This window comes from Tupaia chinensis, unplaced genomic scaffold, assembly GCF_000334495.1.
Source record: "Tupaia chinensis unplaced genomic scaffold, TupChi_1.0 Scaffold000081_1, whole genome shotgun sequence".
NCBI classification, from domain to species: Eukaryota; Metazoa; Chordata; class Mammalia; order Scandentia; family Tupaiidae; genus Tupaia; species Tupaia belangeri.
In genome coordinates, this window is record NW_006159542.1 from 3,192,049 (window position 1) to 3,213,452 (window position 21,404).

General features: G+C 44.5%; 1 protein-coding gene across 1 annotated transcript in view; it reads right to left on the reverse strand.

Moving 5' to 3' along the window:
• SUSD1 (sushi domain containing 1) overlaps positions 1-21,404 on the reverse strand; it is a 150,065-nt gene that overhangs the window by 21,918 nt on the left and 106,743 nt on the right. The window contains exons 13-14 of the mRNA XM_027769349.1: positions 14,473-14,564; positions 12,823-13,009 (exon numbers count right to left, since the gene is read on the reverse strand). Coding sequence (XP_027625150.1) covers positions 12,823-13,009; positions 14,473-14,564 — 279 coding nt within the window. The remainder of the gene's footprint in view (positions 1-12,822; positions 13,010-14,472; positions 14,565-21,404) is intronic.

Consider the following 21,404-nt stretch of genomic DNA (forward strand, 5'->3'; position numbering starts at 1 on the left):
TTTTTTTTGGAGAGATTTTCACTGTAGGGCGCGTGCGCTCGCCAGACAGACAGAGAGAGACATAGAGACAGAAAGCGAGAAATCACCCCCCAGGGGGGATGGTCACGCCGCAATCCCTTCTCCTCCATTCTCCTCTCGGGATCTTGGGCACGCACGCACACGCGCCCGGCGTGAGTTTTAAGCCACCGCGGTCCACTACCTGGGAATCCAGCAACATAGCCATTATGCTAACTGCTGGTTCCCTATTATTTTTAAATTTGACCAGAGACAAAGAGAGAGAGAGAGAAAGGGAAAGTGAGAAAGCAAGCCGCCGAGTCCGGGACCCGAACCATGGTCGGCCATGTGGGAATCCAGTGCCTCCCACCAGCATGCCACCTGCCAGCCCCCACACATAAGTTTCTTTATGCTACACATTTTGCATGAAAATTTTGAATACCTGCCTTATATGAAATATCTAAAATAAGCAAATTCATAAAGATAGAAGAAAACAGCTGGCCCTGTGGCCTAGTAAAGAACCAGATCCCATGTGGCAAGCAAGGTTCACACGCCGGCACTCCTGGCTCGACAAACATGCTGAGCATCTGTGTGTGCCCCCAATCCTGACAGGATGGAGAAATAAAGGAGCCGGGATTATAATGTGACCACGTCCCACAGGGAGTGATTTCTCCCTCTCCCTGCCTCTCTCTGGCAAGCGTGCACACCATCTGGCAAATTGAAAAAAAAAGACAGAATATTAGAGGTTTCCAAGTGGTGTGAGAGTGAGCGGGAATAGGGACTTACTGCTTAATAATCAAAGTTCTGAGATGATAATAAGGTTTTGGAAGTAGAGGTGCTGGTTGTACAACCTTACGGGTGTACTTAATATCAGTGAATTATATACTTAAAAATGGTTAGAATGGGGACCAGCAGTTGGAGTAATGGATATGTCGCTCAACTCCCATGTAGACGACCACAGTTCAAGCCCCAGACTCAGTGGCTTAAACTCACACCGGGCGCGTGTGCGTGCGTGCCCAGGATCCCGAGAGGAGAATGGAAGAGAAGGGATTGCAGCATGGCTGTCCCCTGCTGGGGTGATTTCTCGCTTTACAACATCCCTCTGCCCCCTACCCTTCATCCTTCCTAGCTTCTAGTAAACATTAAAAAAAAAAAAAAAAAAGTTAGAATGGGGTCCAGCAGGTTGTGTAGTGGTTAAGGCATGGGACTCCCATATGGCCAACCACAATTCAAGTCCCAGACCCAGTGGCTTGAAAATCACACCAGGCTCATGTGTGTATGTTTTCAAAGTTCTAGGAGAATGAAGGAGAAGGAATTGTGGTGTGGGTCATCTCCCCAGGGGGTGATTTTTCATTATTCCTCTCACTGTCTCTCCCTCTCCCTCTCCCTCCCTCTCCCTCCCTCTCTCTCTCTCTCTCTCTCTCTCTCCTCTCTCTCATGCTCTCTCTCTGGCAAGCTCACATGCCCTATGGCAAACCTTTTTTAAAAAATGGTTAGAATGGTGGGACCAGCAGTTGGCATAATAGCTATGTCGCTGGACTCCCACGTAGCCGAGCCTGCCAGCCTGATGCTGGACAGGTGCTCTCACCTGCCGCTCCCATCGCTAAGAACTAGGCAAAGCTGAGTCCAGGCAAGCGTTTCCCTTCCCCCAGGTAAGGCACAGAAGGGAAGGAAGTTTCAGGAAACTTCATCATGGCCTCGGAACCAAGCAATAAAACTGACAGTTTGATTTCTATCTTACTCTTGTGTATAGTTTTCCACTTTCCCAAATTCAGCAGTGGAACAAGCATGATTATTATCTTAGAAAAACCTTAATTTCTAGTTGAGAAAACCGGCACATGCAGAGATTCAGTAACTTGCCCAAGAGCACACAGTTATCAAGTCATGGGCCAGGAGTGACGCCCATGCCCTGTGACACACACGTCTCATTCTCCCTGGCGTCTTTGAAAGTTTGGCTCCACCAAATTGATCCAGCAGGTTTTTATCACCTTTGAGTGGCCTAATAAAATCCACCTTGGGACCAGCAGTTGGTGTAATGGCTATGTCACTGGACTCCCACATAGTCAACCGCAGTTGGAGTCCTGGACCCGATGGCTTAAACTCACGCCGGGCACATGTGCATGTGTGCCCAAGATCCTGAGAGGAGAATAGAGTAGAAGGGATTGCAGCGTGGTCATCCCCCCCCCCTTTGGGGGTGATTTCTCGCTTTCTGTCTCTTTATCTCTCTCTCTCTCTCTTTCTGGCGAGCAAACGTGCCCTATAGCAAAAACCTCTCAAAAAAAAAAAACTCTCTCTCTCTCTCTCTCTCTCCTCTCTCTCATGCTCTCTCTCTGGCAAGCTCACATGCCCTATGGCAAACCTTTTTTAAAAAATGGTTAGAATGGTGGGACCAGCAGTTGGCATAATAGCTATGTCGCTGGACTCCCACGTAGCCGAGCCTGCCAGCCTGATGCTGGACAGGTGCTCTCACCTGCCGCTCCCATCGCTAAGAACTAGGCAAAGCTGAGTCCAGGCAAGCGTTTCCCTTCCCCCAGGTAAGGCACAGAAGGGAAGGAAGTTTCAGGAAACTTCATCATGGCCTCGGAACCAAGCAATAAAACTGACAGTTTGATTTCTATCTTACTCTTGTGTATAGTTTTCCACTTTCCCAAATTCAGCAGTGGAACAAGCATGATTATTATCTTAGAAAAACCTTAATTTCTAGTTGAGAAAACCGGCACATGCAGAGATTCAGTAACTTGCCCAAGAGCACACAGTTATCAAGTCATGGGCCAGGAGTGACGCCCATGCCCTGTGACACACACGTCTCATTCTCCCTGGCGTCTTTGAAAGTTTGGCTCCACCAAATTGATCCAGCAGGTTTTTATCACCTTTGAGTGGCCTAATAAAATCCACCTTGGGACCAGCAGTTGGTGTAATGGCTATGTCACTGGACTCCCACATAGTCAACCGCAGTTGGAGTCCTGGACCCGATGGCTTAAACTCACGCCGGGCACATGTGCATGTGTGCCCAAGATCCTGAGAGGAGAATAGAGTAGAAGGGATTGCAGCGTGGTCATCCCCCCCCCCTTTGGGGGTGATTTCTCGCTTTCTGTCTCTTTATCTCTCTCTCTCTCTCTTTCTGGCGAGCAAACGTGCCCTATAGCAAAAACCTCTCAAAAAAAAAAAAATTCACTTTAAAAATATTGAATTCAGACCAGCAGGTGGCATAGTGCCTCAAACGCTGGACTCACACATAGCTGACTGTGGTTCGAATCCTGGATCCAGCGGTTTGAAAGTCCTGCTGGGCAAGTGTACATGCATGCCCAAAATCCCAAGAGGAGAATGGAGAAGTGATTGTGGTGTGGACATCCCCCCTAGGGGATGATTTCTTGCTTTCTGTCTCTCTGTCTCTCCAGTGAGCACATGTGCCCTATACAAAAATCTAAAAATAAAAAAAATAAAAATAAAAATTAAGAAACACTGAATGCAGGACAACTGGTGGAGTAGTGGTTAAGGTAGCTGGATCCCACATGGCTGACTGAGTGGTTCGACTCCCAACCACCACAGTAGGCACGCCCATGCCCAGGGCCCTTGGAGTGGATCCAAAATAGCAGTGGGGCGGCTGCTAAGGCATGGTATGAAAGTGCTTGAAAAGAGATGAGGGCCCAGGGCAGACCCCTAAGACACCCAGGCATGGAGAGCAGGTGGGAGGGTGAAAACTACGGCTTTTGTGACATAGAGCTAAATCTACGATTGCTTCCCAAGACACCCAGATGTGGCAACGTGGGTCAAGGTTTTCGTAAACCTGTAGGATCGCCAGGGTCACCTGGAGCAGCCCCCACTCAAAGAGGTGGGCTCACGGAACACCTTGGTTGAAGGCCTATGCTAGCCTCAAGAAAGATTCCGCGAGACCCAGCTGGCACCAAGGACTGCTAGGTTGCTGCTGCAGTGATGGGGGAGGGCAACATGCCCTCCAGGTCCCCCAAGGGAATGTGCCTCCTACAGTTTAAGAATCACTGCCCTGGGACCAGCAGTTAGCATAATGGCTATGTCGCTGGATTCCCACGTAGTCGACCGTAGTTTGAGTCCCGGACCCAGTGGCTTAGACTCACGCCGGGCACGTGTGCGTGCATGCCCAAGATCCTGAGAGGAGAATGGAAGAGAAGGGATTGCAGCATGGCCATTCCCCCCTGGGGGGTGATTTCTCGCTTTCTGTCTCTCTGTCTCTCTCTGTCTGGCTGGCGAGCACACACTCTCTATAGCAAAAACTTCTCCAAACAAACAAACAAAAAAAACCACTGCCCTCAGGCCTCACGTTGCCATTGAAATGCCCTTCCCCTTATGAGTTTTGTTATCACCGCATGTGTTTATCACACAGCTCTGTGTTCGGCCCAGAGAGAGAGATTAAGGGTCACTCTTTGTGGGAGAACACTCCTCAATCTCATAAAGTATCCCTCTGTGTGTTATTCTCCAAGATTAGTCATCCTGGGTCCTCTAATCTCCTGGCAAACCTGCAGACCACTCAGTTTCTCGCTATCCTTGGTCACAGCAGAACGAAGTGCCCACTCAGCTCGGAGAGGGTGGCCCTGCTAGAACCAGGCCACGCTGCCCTGTCCCAGTCTCTGTCGTCTGGCTGGTTCAAAGGTGCCACCAACATCTGGTGGAGTCAATCAACCAGTGACATCATGTGACTTCTAGAATGAACACACGCTCTGCCTCCCTAAGCCTCCCCAACCCTACATTTTAAACAATCTGCCTTCCCCTGTAATGTAGAAGCCTGGCTCTCACCAGGTGGGCCTTCGGCCACATTTCAAGATTAATGAAATTGACCTCGAGCCATCTTTTCCAACGTGCTGTTCTTTGTCTCGCAAACTGCTGTCCCGGACAGGCTTGCTCTTCCTTCCATTAGCCTCATCATGGATTTAAATCAAATCCCACCCAAGGCCAGAAATGGCTTGTGTCGGAGCTGGAAGATGGAATTCACTCGCCCTGAGTTTATGAGATGGGAGAGAACCAGGAGGGACATGTTTGTCCCCATTCCTAGGTCTCAATATCTGCCATCCTCTCTGCTAGAAGCAAAAGACAAAATACAGGGGCTTCCATGGAAGAAAACTGAAGCATCAGGGGAAAAGTAATGAAGGAACACTTGTCCTGCAAAATATTAAATATGGCATAAAATTACACTGATTAAAACGATCAGGTGTAAGCACAGGATAGACAAAGCAATGGAAGAAGGTAGACAGTCTTGAAAGAGACCCAAATAAATACAAATATATTGGGTGACACAGCAAGTATGTCAAAAGATACACAGAAACAGCTTATCAGCTGGGGGGCAGATTGTGATGTAAATTTAGCTTCGTATCATACATCGAAACAAATCCTTTTTTAATTACTTATTTTATTTTATTTATTCGTTTTCATTTGACCAGAGAAAGACAGACATACAGAGAGAAAGAAAGTGAGAAAGCAAGCCACCAGGTCCAGGACTCAAACCGTGGTTGGCCATATGAGAATACCCAGCTCCTTAACCACCCTGTCACCTGCTGGCCTCATCAAAACAAATTCTAAATGGGCCTACCTGTTAAACATAAAAAGTAAAACTATTAAGAAGTATTCGAAATAATAATTTATCTGATGTTGGGTAGGGGAGGCTTTTCTTGGTATAACGAGATGCAGAAACTACAAAGATATGAACAGAATTGATTACATAAAGATTGTAAATGTTTAGACAGGACCAGCAGATAGCATAATGGTTACATTGCTGGATTCCCACGTAGTCAACCACAGTTCAAGTCCCGGATCCCACAGCTTGAAACTCACGCCAGGTGCATATGCGTGCATGCCCAACATCCTGAGAGGAGGATGAAGGATAAGGGATTGCAGCATGGCCATCCCCCACTAGGGGGGTGGGGGGGGGCCTTTTCACTTTCTGTCTGTTTCTCACCATCTCTCCAATAAGCACACATACCCTATAGCAAAAATCTCTCTAAAAAAAAAAAAGAAGATAAAAAAAATTTTAAATGTTGAAATGTGAAAAAAAAAAAAAAATGAGGCCAGCAGGTAGTGTTCTGGTTAAGACTCTGGACTGCCACAAGGCTGACCATGGCTTAAGTCCTAGACCTAGTGGCTCGCTTTCTCTTTCTTTCTCTCTCTCTCTGTCTGTTTCTCTCTGTTGAGTGCATGTGCCCTATAGCAAATTTAAAACAAAAATAAATTGAATATATATATATATATATATATATGTATGTATGTATACACACACACACACATTCACACACTGTGGGCCAGTTGGTGGCATGGTGGCTAAAGTGGCTGGATCCTGCATGCCCAACTATGAGGTTCAAATCCTGGACCTGGTGTCTTGAAAAACCCCCTGGGTGAGTGTTCGTACGTGCCTGGAATCCCAAGAGAAGGGAGGAGAAGGGACTGTGGCGTGACCATTCCCCCTTTGGATGCTTCTTTACTTCCCCTCTCTCTTTCTCTATCTCTCTGGTGAGCACATGCACCCTACAGCAAAAATAAAACAAACATTAGAAAAAAAGAAAGAAAAGAAAATCAAAGAGTAAATAACCTTGCACTAGGAATTGGCCATGTGTATTTTAAAAAGATTATGATCGCAGATAAACTATTAAATCAACAAAAGAAAGGTGGCAGCATAAGCGCAAACGGGTTAAATTACTTCTACCTAAAACCCGCCGAAGTGAACAAAAAACTCAAAACCAGAAGAAAATGTTATCCACACCAAAACTACACAAAGGTCCCAACTGTACACTATACACTTGAAGTAAACACGGAAATTGAACTAAACTATAATACCACTTCCTGAGAACCTGGTACTATGTTAACTTTTCAGAAATTTCTATAATAAAAAGTAGAGAGAAAAATAAATACATTATGATCTAATTTTTTTTTAATTTAAGAAATTTAAAATAAATAAATCAATACACCCTGATGGCTCTTTTCTAGTTCTCTGGCACCTCCCCAGGTGTATCATGTCACCCACGGCATGAAAAATAGAAAAAAATGGTAGCTTCCATCATAAATCATCACCTGTCACAAAGTTAGACAAATCTTCCCGTTTGGTTGTGAGATCTGACCTCCCAGGGTAAAGAAATTACCTTCTTTTCATCTGTCTCCCTCAGCATACAGTACAGGTCTTCGCACAAAGCCCATCAATAAATATTTGCTGAATCAATGAAGTCTTAGCATGCTCCTCAACTATTCCACCAAGCACAGAAACCCTGGTTTTGGGGCTTCTGACATAGGGAATCCTCCCATTCACATTTTTAAAATATTGAGACCAGCAGATGGCATAGCAGTTACATCACTAGACTCCCACGTGGCTGACCGCTGTTCAGGTCCCAGACCCAGTGGCTTGAAAATCACACCAGGTGTGTGCACGTGTGTGCCCAAGATCCCAGAAGGAAAATGGAGGAAAAGGGACTGTAGTGTGTCATCCCCTATGGAAGGTGATTTCTCACTTTCCCTTTCACTGTGTCTGTCTCTCTTTCTCCCTGGCAAGCATATGCAGCCTAAGACAAAACTTCTAAAAAGAAAGAAAGAAAGAAAGAAAGAAAGAAAGAAAGAAAGAAAGAAAGAAAGAAAGAAAGAAAAAGAAAAATAATGCAAGAGGGTACATACAATTGCCAGAGAGAGTCCGAGAGACAAAGAGACAGAAAGGAGAGAGAGAAAGCACCCCTCAGGGGGTGTGGTCATGCTGCAATCCCCTCTCCTCTGTTTCTCCGTCCTGTTAGGATTTTAGCCGCAGGCACACACACTCGCACCTGGCGTGTTTTTCAAGTGGCCAGGGCCAGCATTTGAATCACGGTCAGCCACGTGGGAGCCAGCTCCCTATGTACGGGGCTTAACTGCTACACTACGGGGCCGGCCTCAGCTGTCTTCCTAACCAGTACTTGCTCATATTCTTATCACGAATAAAACTAGAGATGGAGGGGAAATTTCTCATGTAAGGTGCAGGTCTTAGTACCGAAGGTAGACAAGGGCAAGAATAACTTCCTTTCCATCTTCCCAGTTCTTCCCCAGCATTCTTGGTTCCGTAATAAATACTGAGCCTCAGAGGAGGTGGGGTAGCACAAGAGGCCCAGTTGTCTTCACACCTACGCCTGCATTTGCCTTTATATTCATGCACTCGCTCTCTCTCCACCCCAACCTGCCTCCCTTCCACTTTACTCTCTCTGGTTTTCTCTCTCTCCCTATAAAGAGAAACTGTTTTGCCTATAAGCTTTTAGGCTTGGCAAGAAAATTGCATAACCAATATGTGAAAGCTCTTCTTATTCTTCACGGTCTATGACAAGGATGAAAGTTAGTTCTTCACCCTGCCCTAAAGGAAGGAGTGGATGGTGGGGTTACTCTGAAGAATTCAGCTCAAGGAGCCACCTGAGTAGGGCACCACGAAGAAGACACACTTGTGACCAGGAAGGTCACCTCGCCTGGTCACCAGCACCCTCTTCCCTGCCTCCACTGAAACACTTGCCTCTGTCCCTCAACATCCCTAGAACTTACCCTTTCCTCTGAGGTCAGCAATATATTTAAACTGCTTGCTTCATCCGGTTCCCATCAGTGCGATCTAGTTTAATGTAAGACACTTGGAGGGGAAATTCCACTCGCTTTCCTTCTGGGAAACCAGCTGCTGCATGTTCCCGGCCCAAATTCTTAGCCTAACATTTCTGGTAAAATTCAGACGATCCTAATTTTACCAAAACAAAGCACACACAGCTTAGGTGGCCTGCCTCTTCATAGCCACACAGAGGTTCTCATTTTCCCCCTTTTGTAAGAGGAAAAGGTTGGGTCTTCTGGAGATTTTTTTTTTCTTTACTCTTTCACCAGATTTTAACAACTTGAATTTTCATGCTTATTTTAAATTGCAAATCCTCTAAAGTAAGGTAGAGTTGGAAAATAGGCAGTTACGGTCTCAATGAACTTTAAGAGTATCGCGGTCTCAGTGAACTTTAGCAGCTCAACAGTGTCCCCTACTGGCTGTGAGCGTAGACACCAGGAGCTTGAGCTAGGGTTGTATTCAGCCTCAAAACAAGGTAGAAACAGGTGACTACAGATGAAACACCCTACCTCGAAAAATAGAAAATGTTTGTTCAAATCAGAAACACAAGCCATTCACATATGACAAGGGCTGGAGAGCTGAATAGTTACTTATTGAAGTAAGTCCCCATGGGAAGATACCCAGATTGAATACTACTTGACTCTCCATCCCAAAATCCAGGGCATTCTTTTCTGGCTAGCCACCTCAACCCCTGTTCCACCCACTGGCCAATATCGGAAACAGGTCTGCTGTGCTATGTGTTGATTCTATCCTTCCACGTTGGGGATTCAATAGAATGCACTGGCAAAAATCTGTCTTCCAACAGGTCCCATTTTAGTAAAGGAGGAAGGAATAAATGGTTAAACAAAATAAATAAATAAAACCCCTGAAAACAAGTTATCTGAGGAAATGTAAGTGGAGTAGGTGGATAGAAGGTAATGGGGTGGAGATTAGGGAAGGTGTGTGTGTGTGTGTGTGTGTGTGTTGTTATTGTTTGTTTTATTTGCAGGTTTTTGCCACTGGGCAAGTGTGCTCACGGAAGACAGAGTGAGTGAGAAATCATTCGGGGGGATGGTCATGCCGCAATTCCTTCTCCTCCGTCCTCTCGAGGTTTTCGACACGCACCCACACATACCTGGTGTGTTTCCCAAGCTGTTGGGTCCTGGACTCAAACACAGAGTTGGCCGAGCTGGATCCAGCACCTTAATCTCCATGCTACTTGCTGGCCCCAGGGGGGATGTTTTTGAAAGAACTGTCAGGGAGAAGGTCTCTAAGGTAATGACATTTGAGCAGACACCTGAAAGCTTATGAAGAAGCCATGAGGGGGGCTGGCTCCATAGCTCAGTGGTTAAGCACGGCCCAGAGAAAAACCCATCCCACATGGCTGGTTAGGGTTCTAGTCTGGATCTTGGCTCTTTGAAAAACACGCCAGGTGTGTATGCATGGCCTGGATCCTGATAGGATGAAGAACTGGAGGAAAAAGGATCGCAGCATAACCAAGCCCTGTCGGGGGCTCCTTTTCTCTCTCTCTCTCTCTCTCTCTCTCTCTCTCTCACACACACACACACACACACACACACACACACACACACGGAGGAAAGAAAAATGAGAAACAGCAGAAGGAGGAGACAGAGGAGGAGGAGAACAGCAGCAGCAGCAGCAGCAGCCATGTGGAAAGGGTATCCCAGGAAGAGTAAGCCGCAGATGGAAAGGCTTGGATACAGGGACAAGATTAAACCATTTAAGGAACAGGGAGAAGAAGGTGAGAAAGACAGTTGTTACTTAATGAAAGAGAAAGCGGGGGAGATGAACTCACCGAGTTCACTGAGGTGGGCAGGGGCCAGGTTCCGTGTTTCATGGAAGGGAACTTGAATTCCATACTAACAGTAAAACAAACTCATCACAGAGTTTTCAGCTCTGCTGACATGTTCTTGTTTGAATTTTTTAGATGATGATTCTTTTTTTCTTCTGCCAAAGGTTATATGTGCTAGCCAGAGAGACTGAGAGACAGAGAGAGAGGGAGAGGGAGAAACCACTTACCAGGGGGGCGTGGTCAGGCTACGCTCACAATGGGGGAGTCTTCTTTTTTTTTTTTAATGTTTTTTGCCAGAGAGTGCGTGCACTCACCAGAGTCAGAGAGAGAGAGAGAGAGAGAGAGAGAGAGAAATGGAAAGTGAGAAAGTGCCCGCTAGAGGGCATGGTTCCACCACGACCCCTGACGTGGGGCAAGCACACGTGCCCCATGCGTTTCTCAAGCTGCCACGTCTGGGACTCAGACTGCGTGGTCAGCCACGTAGGATCCAGCTGCCTTCATCACCAGGTTGGCCCCTGAACCATCTTTTTAAAATTATGGTGAAGAGACCAAGGTCTTGAGGGTTGAGAGCAGGCAAGAGTGGAAGCAGGGCGGCCGGTTAGGAAGCTGCAGCAGGAGGACAAGCACCAGGAGGCTGTTTGGATCAGGCTGCTAGCAGCAAAGGCAGAGGCGGGGAGGAGCGGCCGGATACGGAACACACCTCAGACAGCGAGGCAACAACGAGGCTGGTTAATGGATAGCAATTTGGGAGTAGGGTGGAGTCAACTCCCTTCTGGCCTGAGCAGCTGCATGGATAGGAATGCCAGTAACTGAGAGGGCGAAACCGGGGCGGGCGATAGATCTGGGGGTGAGGAAGGAGGTGAGAGATCCAACATCCTTTTGATTTGCCTAGGACGTGCTCAGTAGGGTGTGTTTAGAAGGTGGTGGACACTGAGTCTGGAGCTCAGAGGACAGGCTGGATTTGGGAATCCTTAGCCCATGGGTAATTTATTGCCGTGAGACTGGGAGATCTCCTAGGCAGAAAGGCCAGATAATGAAGAAAAGGGAGGAGGAAGAGGCTGAAAGGGTCAGGAAGACTGCACGGAGCACATAAACAGGGCGGAGAATGAGCACCTGGGAGGTCAGAGGAACCAGAACCAGGAAAGAAGATACTCAAGCAGGGCCAGTGTCCACTGCTGGAGAGCAAATCAGCAAGAATAACATTGGCCATAGGATTTGGCAAGACACAGGCAGAGCAGAGGGCCCTAAGAAAAGCAATGAAAACAAATACCACCCCAATGGAACAAGTTAAGGGAAATAGGAGGTGAGGATGTGGGGCTTTCAAGGAGTTTTCATGTAGAGAGAAACCGGGAGAAGACACCATAGCTGGAGGGGAATCTGGGCTCAGAGGAGGTCCACTTAGTTATTTCTCTTTCTTTTCATTAATGAGAGAGAGATGACAACATCCTTGGGGCACTGGGACTAATTCTGTAGTTGGTGGGGGAGGTGATTAGGCAGAAAGGGGTAGGACAGAAGTCTGACATAGGAGCAGGGGTGGGAGGGAAAGCAAAATACGAGGTCATTGGGAAAGTCATGGCGTATTTTTCTGTTTTTCGATGTGAAAATGTGTCGGGACTTTCCCGATGACCCAATACATGGGATGCAAGTAGGAATGGAACATAGAGAGTGAGGAGGCCTCTTCTGACCACTTCTAATTTCTCAGCTATTGCTAAATAAGAATCAAGAAGCTGGGATGTAGCGATACGGTGGCTGGGGTGTATAGCCCATGTGGTCTGCAAGGTTCGGGTCTTAGACCCAGGGGCTTGAAAATCACCCCAGGCACGTGTGTGCACATGGCAGGGAGGAGAATGGAGGAGAAGGGATTGCTGCTTGGCTCTCTTCCCTGGGGGTGACTTCTCACTTTTCCTGTTTGTCTCCCTAGTCTCTCTCTAGTGAGAGACTAGAGTCTCCTCTATGTGCCCTATGGCAAAATTAATTAACTTTTTTTTTAAGAGTTGAGAAGTTAATATTCCTAGTATTTGCTCAGAGCATGCTGGGGATGGAGAGATCACAGATTTGAGAGGAAAATGAATGGAAAGTGAATGTACTTAGGGCCTATAACGAGGCTGTAATCATTTCCCCCAATAGTAACCTACTCTTGAGGTATTTGCAACATAATATCAATGAAATATGTTACCAAGAAGAAAGAAACAATAACAAGAAGTCTTTTTTTAGTACAAAACATTTAAAATCCTCCAAGTATCTAGAAAAAAAGTAACCAACATTCATGTACACACTACCCAGGCTTAAACAATGTTAATATTTGGTTTTGGTTACTTTTTGAAGAAACATTGTAGTCACCATTGCAAACTTCTGAGCCTCTCCCCAACCCACATCCTTTCCTTTCTCTCCTGAAGTTCACTATATTATGATAGAAGCAGTGGCGTTCCTCCTTACCCAGCCCTCGCACAGCCCTGGGCTGTTATTCAGGATTTACCTGTTATCTGGGTTGTCAGGGTGAGGGCCACCGGAAACTCAGAAGACAAAGCCCTGAGGCTGACATTGTAGTCGGTTCCCATTTTCAAGTCCAAGCATATTTCGGGGGCCTGGCTTCTGGTCGTGATATTGAAGATCATTTCCTGGACAAATTCCTTCTGATACCATCTCTGGCCCCAGATGTGCAACTGAAACATAAAAACATCTCACTGGGTCGGCTGCTGAATTGAGAGGCTCCAACTATCTCAGTACCTAACCTTTTCCATGAGCTTTCTTCCTCTCTCCTCCTTGACTCTAAAATGTATTGAGAAAGTGAAATGTGGGGCCTGCGGGTGGTGGAGTGGTTAAGGTACTGGACTCCCATAGGGTGGACCATGGTTCACTTCCTGGACCTGGTGGCTTGAGACTCACACCAGGTGTGTGTGCATGTATACCCAAGATCCCGAGAGGAGAATGGAAGAGGAGGGATTGCAGAGTGGCCATCCCCCACGGAGTGATTTCTTACTTTCTCTCTCTGTCTCTAGTGAGCACACACACCCTATAACAAAAAAATCTCTCAAAAAAAAAGAAAGAAAGTGAAATGCAAGAGTAAACAAATATTAGAGTTATCATACTGTAAACAATACTGTTACAATATTGTAAGGGTAATAAATATATTTTTAAATAAATATGTAAATATAAATAAAAAATATATACATGTTTCAATACTGGCACCTTTCTCTATCTTGTTCTCACATATACAGTGCACATGTCAATAAAAAAAACTTTTTTTTTTGAGAGGTTTTTGCTATAGGGTGCGTGTGCTCGCCAGACAGACAGAGACAGACAGAAAGCAAGAAATCACCCCCCAGGGGGGATGGTCACGCCGCAATCCCTTCTCCTCCATTCTCCTCTCGGGATCTTGGGCACGCAAGCACACGCGTCCGGCGTGAGTTTTAAGCCACCAGGTCCGGGACATGAACCGCGGTCGACTATGTGGGAGTCCAGCGACATAGCCATTACGCTAACTGCTGGTCCCTCAATAAAAAAATGTTTTAAAGTGGAGCCAGCAGGTGGTGTGGAGCTTAAAGTGCTGGATACCACGTCAACCACATGGTTCAAGTCCTGGACCCAGCAACTTGAAAATCACACTGGGTGCATGTGCATGCATGCTCCAAATCCCAAGAAGATAATGGAAGAGAAGAAAATGCAGCATGGCCATCCCCCTGGGGGCACTGTTTTCTCACTCTCTTTCTGTCTATGTCTCTTTCCAGTGAGCAAAGACATCCTAAAGCAAACTAAAAAAAGGCATCTATTAAAGTTGAATTTTAGTTTCACAGATATTTTTTAAACCTGCCACACAGGGGCCAGCATGTGGCATAGTGATTAAGGCACTGGACTCCCACATGGCCCACTGCTGTTCAAGTCCTGGACCTGGCAGCTTGAAACTCATGCCAGGTGCATGTGCACCCAAAATCCCAGTAGGAGAATGGAAGAGAAGGGGTTGCGATGTGGCCATACCCTCTTGAGGGGTGATTTCACACTTTCCCTCTCACTGTCTCGGCCTCTCTCCAGCAAACACACGCTCTATGGCAAAAACCTTAAAAAAAAAAAAAAAAAAAAGCTCCCACATAAGGCAAACATCTAGAAAGACAAACTTCCAGTGACTTACTAAATACATCTCCTCTAGTTCAGGTGTCTTCATACTTCGCCATCTTAAGCAGGTCTCATTAAACACTGAGATATTGCTGATGATCTGTTTTGCTGCAGCAGGAAGAATAAAAAATCAATTCATACCCTATATGAAAAATATTACCTTTCAATTAAGCAATTTTCCAAGTACAAGCATTTGTGTGGGGGGAGTTTAAAAGTATTTTAATTCAGGGGACCAGCAGATGGCATAATGGTTACATTCTGGACTCCCACATAGTTGACCACAATTTGAGTTCTGGACCCAGTGGCTTCAAACTCAGGTGTATGTGCATGCGTGCTCAAGATTCGGAGAAGAGAATGGGATTGCAGTGTGGCCATGCCCCTGGGGATGTTTCTCACTTTCTGTCTCTCTCTCTCGCTCCAGTGAGCATACATGCCCTATAGCAAAAATCTCTCTTTAATAAAAAGAGAGAGAGAGAGTTTGATTCAGAAATCGGTGATAGTAGTGTCCAAGAAACACCGATTTTAAATTTAGGTTATCTTGGTCCTTAAGAATGATTTAGGATCTGAAGATGCCCAATGAGAAGATACTTCTTAAAAATTATTTCAGTCTAAAAGATTGTGGAATGGCGTACCACAACAGAGTAAAAATGACAGTGACCATTCAATATATACTTCGGGGAAAAAAAAAATTAACTGGTAGCCTGGTAATTAAGGGAGCTAGATCCCACACAGTCAACTATGGTTCGAATCTCAGCTCTGACAGCTTGAAAAAACACACCAGGTGTGTATCCACATGCATCTCCCAAGGCCCAACGGGATGGAGAAATCGAGGAGAAAGGATTGTAGTGTGACCGTGCCCCACTGGGGCAGGCTTCCTCCTTCTTTCTGTCTCTGCCTGGCATATGAACATACCCACTGGCAATTAAAAGCAAAACAAAGGAACTGGTAGATTTATTTCTAAATGTAGGCAACGCAAAGTAATGTCCAATGTAGAAGAAGACAAATATGTCTGCATATTACACACAGTAGGCCTATGTGGAGGAACCGTACTGTACCCACTAAGGTATACAATTACATAAAGTCAGAAGTCACACTTAATAATTATTATTTCCATCTATTCACTGTAAATTCCCTTAGTTTTACTAAGCTAAAAACCATAATCCACCATTCTGGGCCTTGGGCAATCTGATTTACACAAAGAAGTATCAATTTGAAATTCCAAGCTGAAAGCAACATCTCAGCAGAAAATTGTTCCTTGAAGTACTGAAAAAGGCTATTTCAAGCAGTCCGTCTTTTCATGATGGAAATGAGCAACAGAGTTGGCTCCATGGCCTGGTGACTAAAATAGTGGGATCGACATGGTTGACCACATGGTTCAAGCCTCGGACCAGATGGCTTGAGAAATGCACCCAGCATGTGTGTGTGCCCAAATCTTCACAGGATGGACAAAAGGAGAAGAGATTGCTCGTGATCATTCCCTGGTGGGGGTTGCTTCCTCCTCTCCCTCTGTGTCTGTCTGTGGCAAGCATATTACCCTCTAGCAATAATAATAATAATAATAATAATAAAGGAGCAGGGGGCAGGAGTTCTCTTGATTTGGCTCCCTTCATCTCTTATGATCAAAGACGCATTTCTCGGTCTCCTCTCGGTGTCGTGGTAATGGATCCAAATGCGAGTTCAGATCTGATGGAGTTTGGTGTAAAGGCACACCCCAAGCTCTTTAAAAGGCTATTTCTTCGAAACTCTGCCATCGGAGTTTATTGCCTTCAACAATCATCTCTGTCCCTAAACTGGAAAGAAGACAGCAGACTTGCTAAGAAGTTTTAGAGCAACCCTGATGATCAATAAGTCATAAAGGCAACTCCCAAAGCACCTAAAAACAAAGCAAGAAAAAAAAAAAAACAGAAAAGAAAAGAAAATCCCCAGGACAGGCGAAGCTGTGTAACCTCTTGGCCTGACAGTTCCTGTTATTGAAGCCTGGTTGGTAGGCACAACGCCTCTCTATGTAGAGGAAACCTGTTCCATGGGTCACACACTACGTTTCAAAAGCAGCCAAGACATAGCAGGTAAGTGAGTTCAGATGATTCAGGGTCATGCGGCCCACTGCCGGGTATAGAAGATGGTTTTAGAGATTAGCAGTAGGAGTGCCACAGGAGCCCCACATTTCTGAAACTTTCAAAATACAAATTACCCTAAGACTTCTTAAGCAGTTCTAGATCATAAAGAAGATGGGAAGCTTCCCAATTTCTTCAATATGACTAGATAACCCGCAATGCCCAAACTGGACAAGGATGACAAAACCAATCCCCAAACACACTATCCCAAAACCACTCATTAATATAAATGCAAAAAATCAAAATAATATACTAGCTAGCCAACAGGTCAGCAGTACATTCAAAGAACCAAACTCTATGACCAAAGAAGCTGTATAGAATACAGATGGGACCCTTATTGAAAAAGCTATTCATAATCCAAAGAGAGAAACCATATGGTTGCGTTTATAGTTAGAATGGGTGCTACGTTCGTATACATTCACGATTTTAGATCTGAGGGAACTAGGACTTAATTTCATAGACACACCTTAATTTAATAGTGCTCACTAGAAACCATCACACTCAGTGGTAAAAGAGTGAAGCAATTTCTAATAAAGTCAAGAACAATACAAGGTGTCTGGTCTCATGACTATTACTTAGCATTAGTCAGGAGATTTTAGACAATGAAGGAAACAAACAAAAAAAAAAAAACAAGGAAGAAGAAAAGCTATGAATAGCAGAAAGAAAGGAACAAATGATGTAATTGCCAGTAAATCTAGACAAATCAACCGACAACCAAAAATGAAATCATTTAAAAACAATGGGAAAACAAATACAAAATAATAAGGTTTGGCAAAGTGCACCCACATACCAAAGCTAATGGTTTCTAAATGTCAAGGATAAGTGTGGGAGGCTGAATAATGACCCCTCCCCTCCTAAAGATGTCTATGGTTAGTCCCTGGAACCTGTTACTTACGTATCAGAAGAACTTTGCAGATGTGATTAAGATAGTGAGCTGAGGGACCAGCAGGTGGGGTGGTGATGAAGGCGCTGGACTCCCACAGGGCTGACTACAATTCCAGTCCAGACTTGGTGACTTGAAAATCATGCTGGGTGCACACATGCCCAAAACTCCAGGAGGAGAATGGCGGAGAGGAGATTGCAGCATGACCGTCCCCTCTTGGGAAGAGGGGTGATTTCTCACTTTCCCCATATACAATCTCACGTTCCATAATAAAAGGGTGACATTTTAAGTCAACAGAAAATAAAGTGAGTTGGAAAATTGTTATACTAGAAAAATATACTAGAAAAAGACACAGAAGAACAGTGTTACAATCTTGGGTAGGAAAGAAATAAGAAAACTAAAACCTGTTTCCGATGTTAACTATATGAAGTCTTAAATTTTCTTTATGGCAAAATATGTGATAACCAAGTTGAAAGACAAACAAAAAACTGTGAGGGAGGACAACAAAAACAAATGTATGTGAAAAAAAGTGGATTACTGGGACCAGCAGTTAGCGTAATGGCTATGTCGCTGGACTCCCACGTAGTTGACTGCAGTTTGCGTCCCAGACCTGGTGGCTTAAAACTCACGCCGGGCGCGTGTGCATGCGTGCCCAAGATCCCGAGAGGAGAAGGGATTGCGGCATGGCCACCCACCCTGGGGGGTGATTTCTTGCTTTCTGTCTCTCTGTCTCTCTCTCTCTGTCTGTCTGGCGAGCGCACGCGTCCTATAGCAAAAACCTCTAAAAAAAAAAAAAAAAACAAGTTGATTACTTACCTGTATGTAAAAAGCACAATGAAGAGAACAACAGCAATGAGATATAGAAATGGGCAATAGATATGCTTTTATAGTAAATATACCATCTATATTTCCTACTGTAATCAATTGTGGGAATTCAGAAAGAAGAAAATTCACTTGTAGCTTGCAGGGAGGTGGAGGTGGGGATCATGGAAGGAGAGACTATATGAACTGCCAAAAAGAAAGCAAAAGGATTCAAGGAAAAGAAATATTGGGTCACTGGAAAAGTCATGACGTATTTTTCTGGTTTTCTATGCAAAAATGTGTCATGACTTCTGAGGACCCAACAGCATAAACAAAGACATGGAGGTGAGAAAATCAGAAATTAAGAATATTATTATGGGGGTGGTGGTGAGGAGGTGACATCGTGTTTAAGGCACTGGTCTCCCACATGGACAACCATAGTTCAAGTCCCAGACCTGCAGCTTGAAACTCACACTGGGCACGCATGTGTGTGTACCCAAAATCCCAAGAGGAGAAGAGAGAAGAAGGATTGTGGAGTGGCCATCCCCTCTAAGGAGTGATTTCTTGCTTTCTGTTTCTCTATCTCTGCATGAGTCTCTAGCAAGCACATGTGCCATATAGCAAAATCTATTTAAAATAATAATAATAATATGGGCCAGAGTTCCAATTAGCTCAAGGATAATGTTGGCCCTTAAATCTAAATTGCTCCACATCCTCCAAAATATTCTTCAGATCAACACGAAGATCTAATAAAACAACACAGAACCAATGCTGATATTGTAACTGAAGAGAAGAATATCACAAACTTTAAAGGCTGCTACATGGAAAAATAAACAGTAAATTCTAGCATAGCTACCTCTCAATGTCCCACAAGCCTCTGTGGAGAGCACTAGAACTTTAGAAAAGTTGTGTGAAAAAAGAGAAGGGGAAACAAACACTCACGAGTGAGCTAGAGTCACTCCCAGAAAGAGAAATTCCACCTTAAGTGTAAACACACTGAAAAACAGGCCTGGTAGATCAGAGCAGAAAGAAAGGATTAAAAGTCCATAAGATAATAGGTGACAGCATAAAAAAGCATTGCTGGGGGCCAGCAGGTGGCATGGTGACTAGAGTGCTGAATTTCCACATAGCAGACTGCAGTTCGAGTCTGGGACCAGAGGCTTGAAAATCATGCCTGGACCATGCCAGGCACGTGTGCATGCATGTCCAGAATCCCAAGAGAATGGAGGAGAAGAGAGTGTGGCAAGGCCTTCCCCCCTCACCCACAGGGAAGGGGTGTGTTGATTGCTCACTTTCTCTCTCTCTCTCAGACAAGTGCACTCCATGGCAAAAACATTTTAAAAATTTTTGTTTTTAAAGCATTGCTTCTGGGAAAGAAGAGGGAAAAAGGAAGGGCAAAGTATTTACTGGAGAGTAAGTGATGATGGGAGAAGGATACAGGAGGGAAATGCAATATCTCACAAGGAAAAAGAAAACCCAAAACCATAAGAATACACAATTCATCCTCATTCTTAAAAAAAAAAAAAGCATCTTTAAAGAAACTGCACTTTGCTCAATGACAGAAGAGGGCACTCTTAACCTAGAAATCTTGTTACCCATCCGAATGTACCAATCCTGGCCATAGAATTAATTAATAAACAAAGCAGTCTTCATTTAAAAATAGAAAACAAAAGAAAATTATAATAAAAACATCTCTGCTTGTGAAAAAACTACATTTTTTTCAAAACACAGAAACTGGAAGAAAAGCCAACATGTGAGACAATAAAATGAAATAAATATTCTCAAACAAGCATTTGGGGATATGAAGAAAACACCATGAGTCAGAAAAACAAAAACTAAGAATAGAAATGGACAAAAAGTTGGTTAGAAATTTTAGAGAACTGACTTAATTCACGGGGAAAAAAAAGAGAGAGATCAAAAGTATATAAAAAATAAAGACTGGGTCCAGCAGATGGTATGGCATGGTGGTTAAGGCACTGGACTCCCACATGGTTGACGACAGTTCAAACCCCAGACCCAGAGGCTTAAAAATCCTGCTGGGGGATCTAGCCATTTGGGGAGAAAGGAAGATGTCCCACTGATAACTGGGCCTCCAGCATCTAAAACTCGTGTGTTTGGGAAGAAACCGACCACCCACCAGATGACTAGAAATCGCTGCAAGACCACAAGAAATATGGGGAAGCAGGAAAATACCTCTCCCACAAGGGAAAAGGATAGCTCCTCTTTATCCACACACAGTTCAATGGAAATCATGGAAATGTCTGATAAAGAATTCAGAACATTCATAATGGCAAAGCTAACAGAGATGGAAGAGAAGAGAGACAAGGAACTGCTGAAGAGGAAGGAGAAAGGAGTTGAAGAGTTCCAGGAGGTGAGGAAATTCATGCTAGATCTAAAAGAGGAATTTCACACTTTACAAAAGAATCAGATGGAACTGTTAGAGATGAAGGCTATAATACAAGAAGTCAAAATCTCCCTTGAAAGTATTAAAAGCAGACTAGATCATACAGAAAATAGAATCTCTAATGTAGAAGAGAAAATGGTTGGCCTAGAAAAATCCACCGCGAAGACTGAGAAAATGGCCCAAAAATTTGAGAATAATATGCGAGAAGTACTAGATACCATCAAACGTCCAAACATCCGGATAATAGGCATCCCAGAAGGTGAAGAGACTCATAAGGGCATTGATAATCTATTCCATGAAATCTTACAAGAAAATTTTCCAAACCTGGAGAGGCACTCAAAGATTCAGTCCCAAGAAATACAGAGGACCCCAAATAGAATCAACCCAAGAAGATCTTCTCCAAGACACATTATAGCCAGATTGACCAAAACCACAGACAAAGACAAGATACTAAGACTGGCAAGAGAAAAAAGGCAAGTTACCTACAAAGGGTATCCCATCAGACTAACGGCAGACCTCTCATCGGAAACAATGAGAGCGAGGAGAGAATGGGAAAATGTATTCAAAGTATTAAGGGAAAAGCAATTTCAACCGAGAATTCTGTACCCAGCAAGGTTATCGTTCATTTGGGAAGAAAAGACACGAACTTTCCCAGATAAACAAAACCTGAAAGAATTTACCAGCACCAGACCGGATCTCCAAGAAGTTCTTAAGGGAGTGCTATGTCAGTAAAATTAAATGCAGAC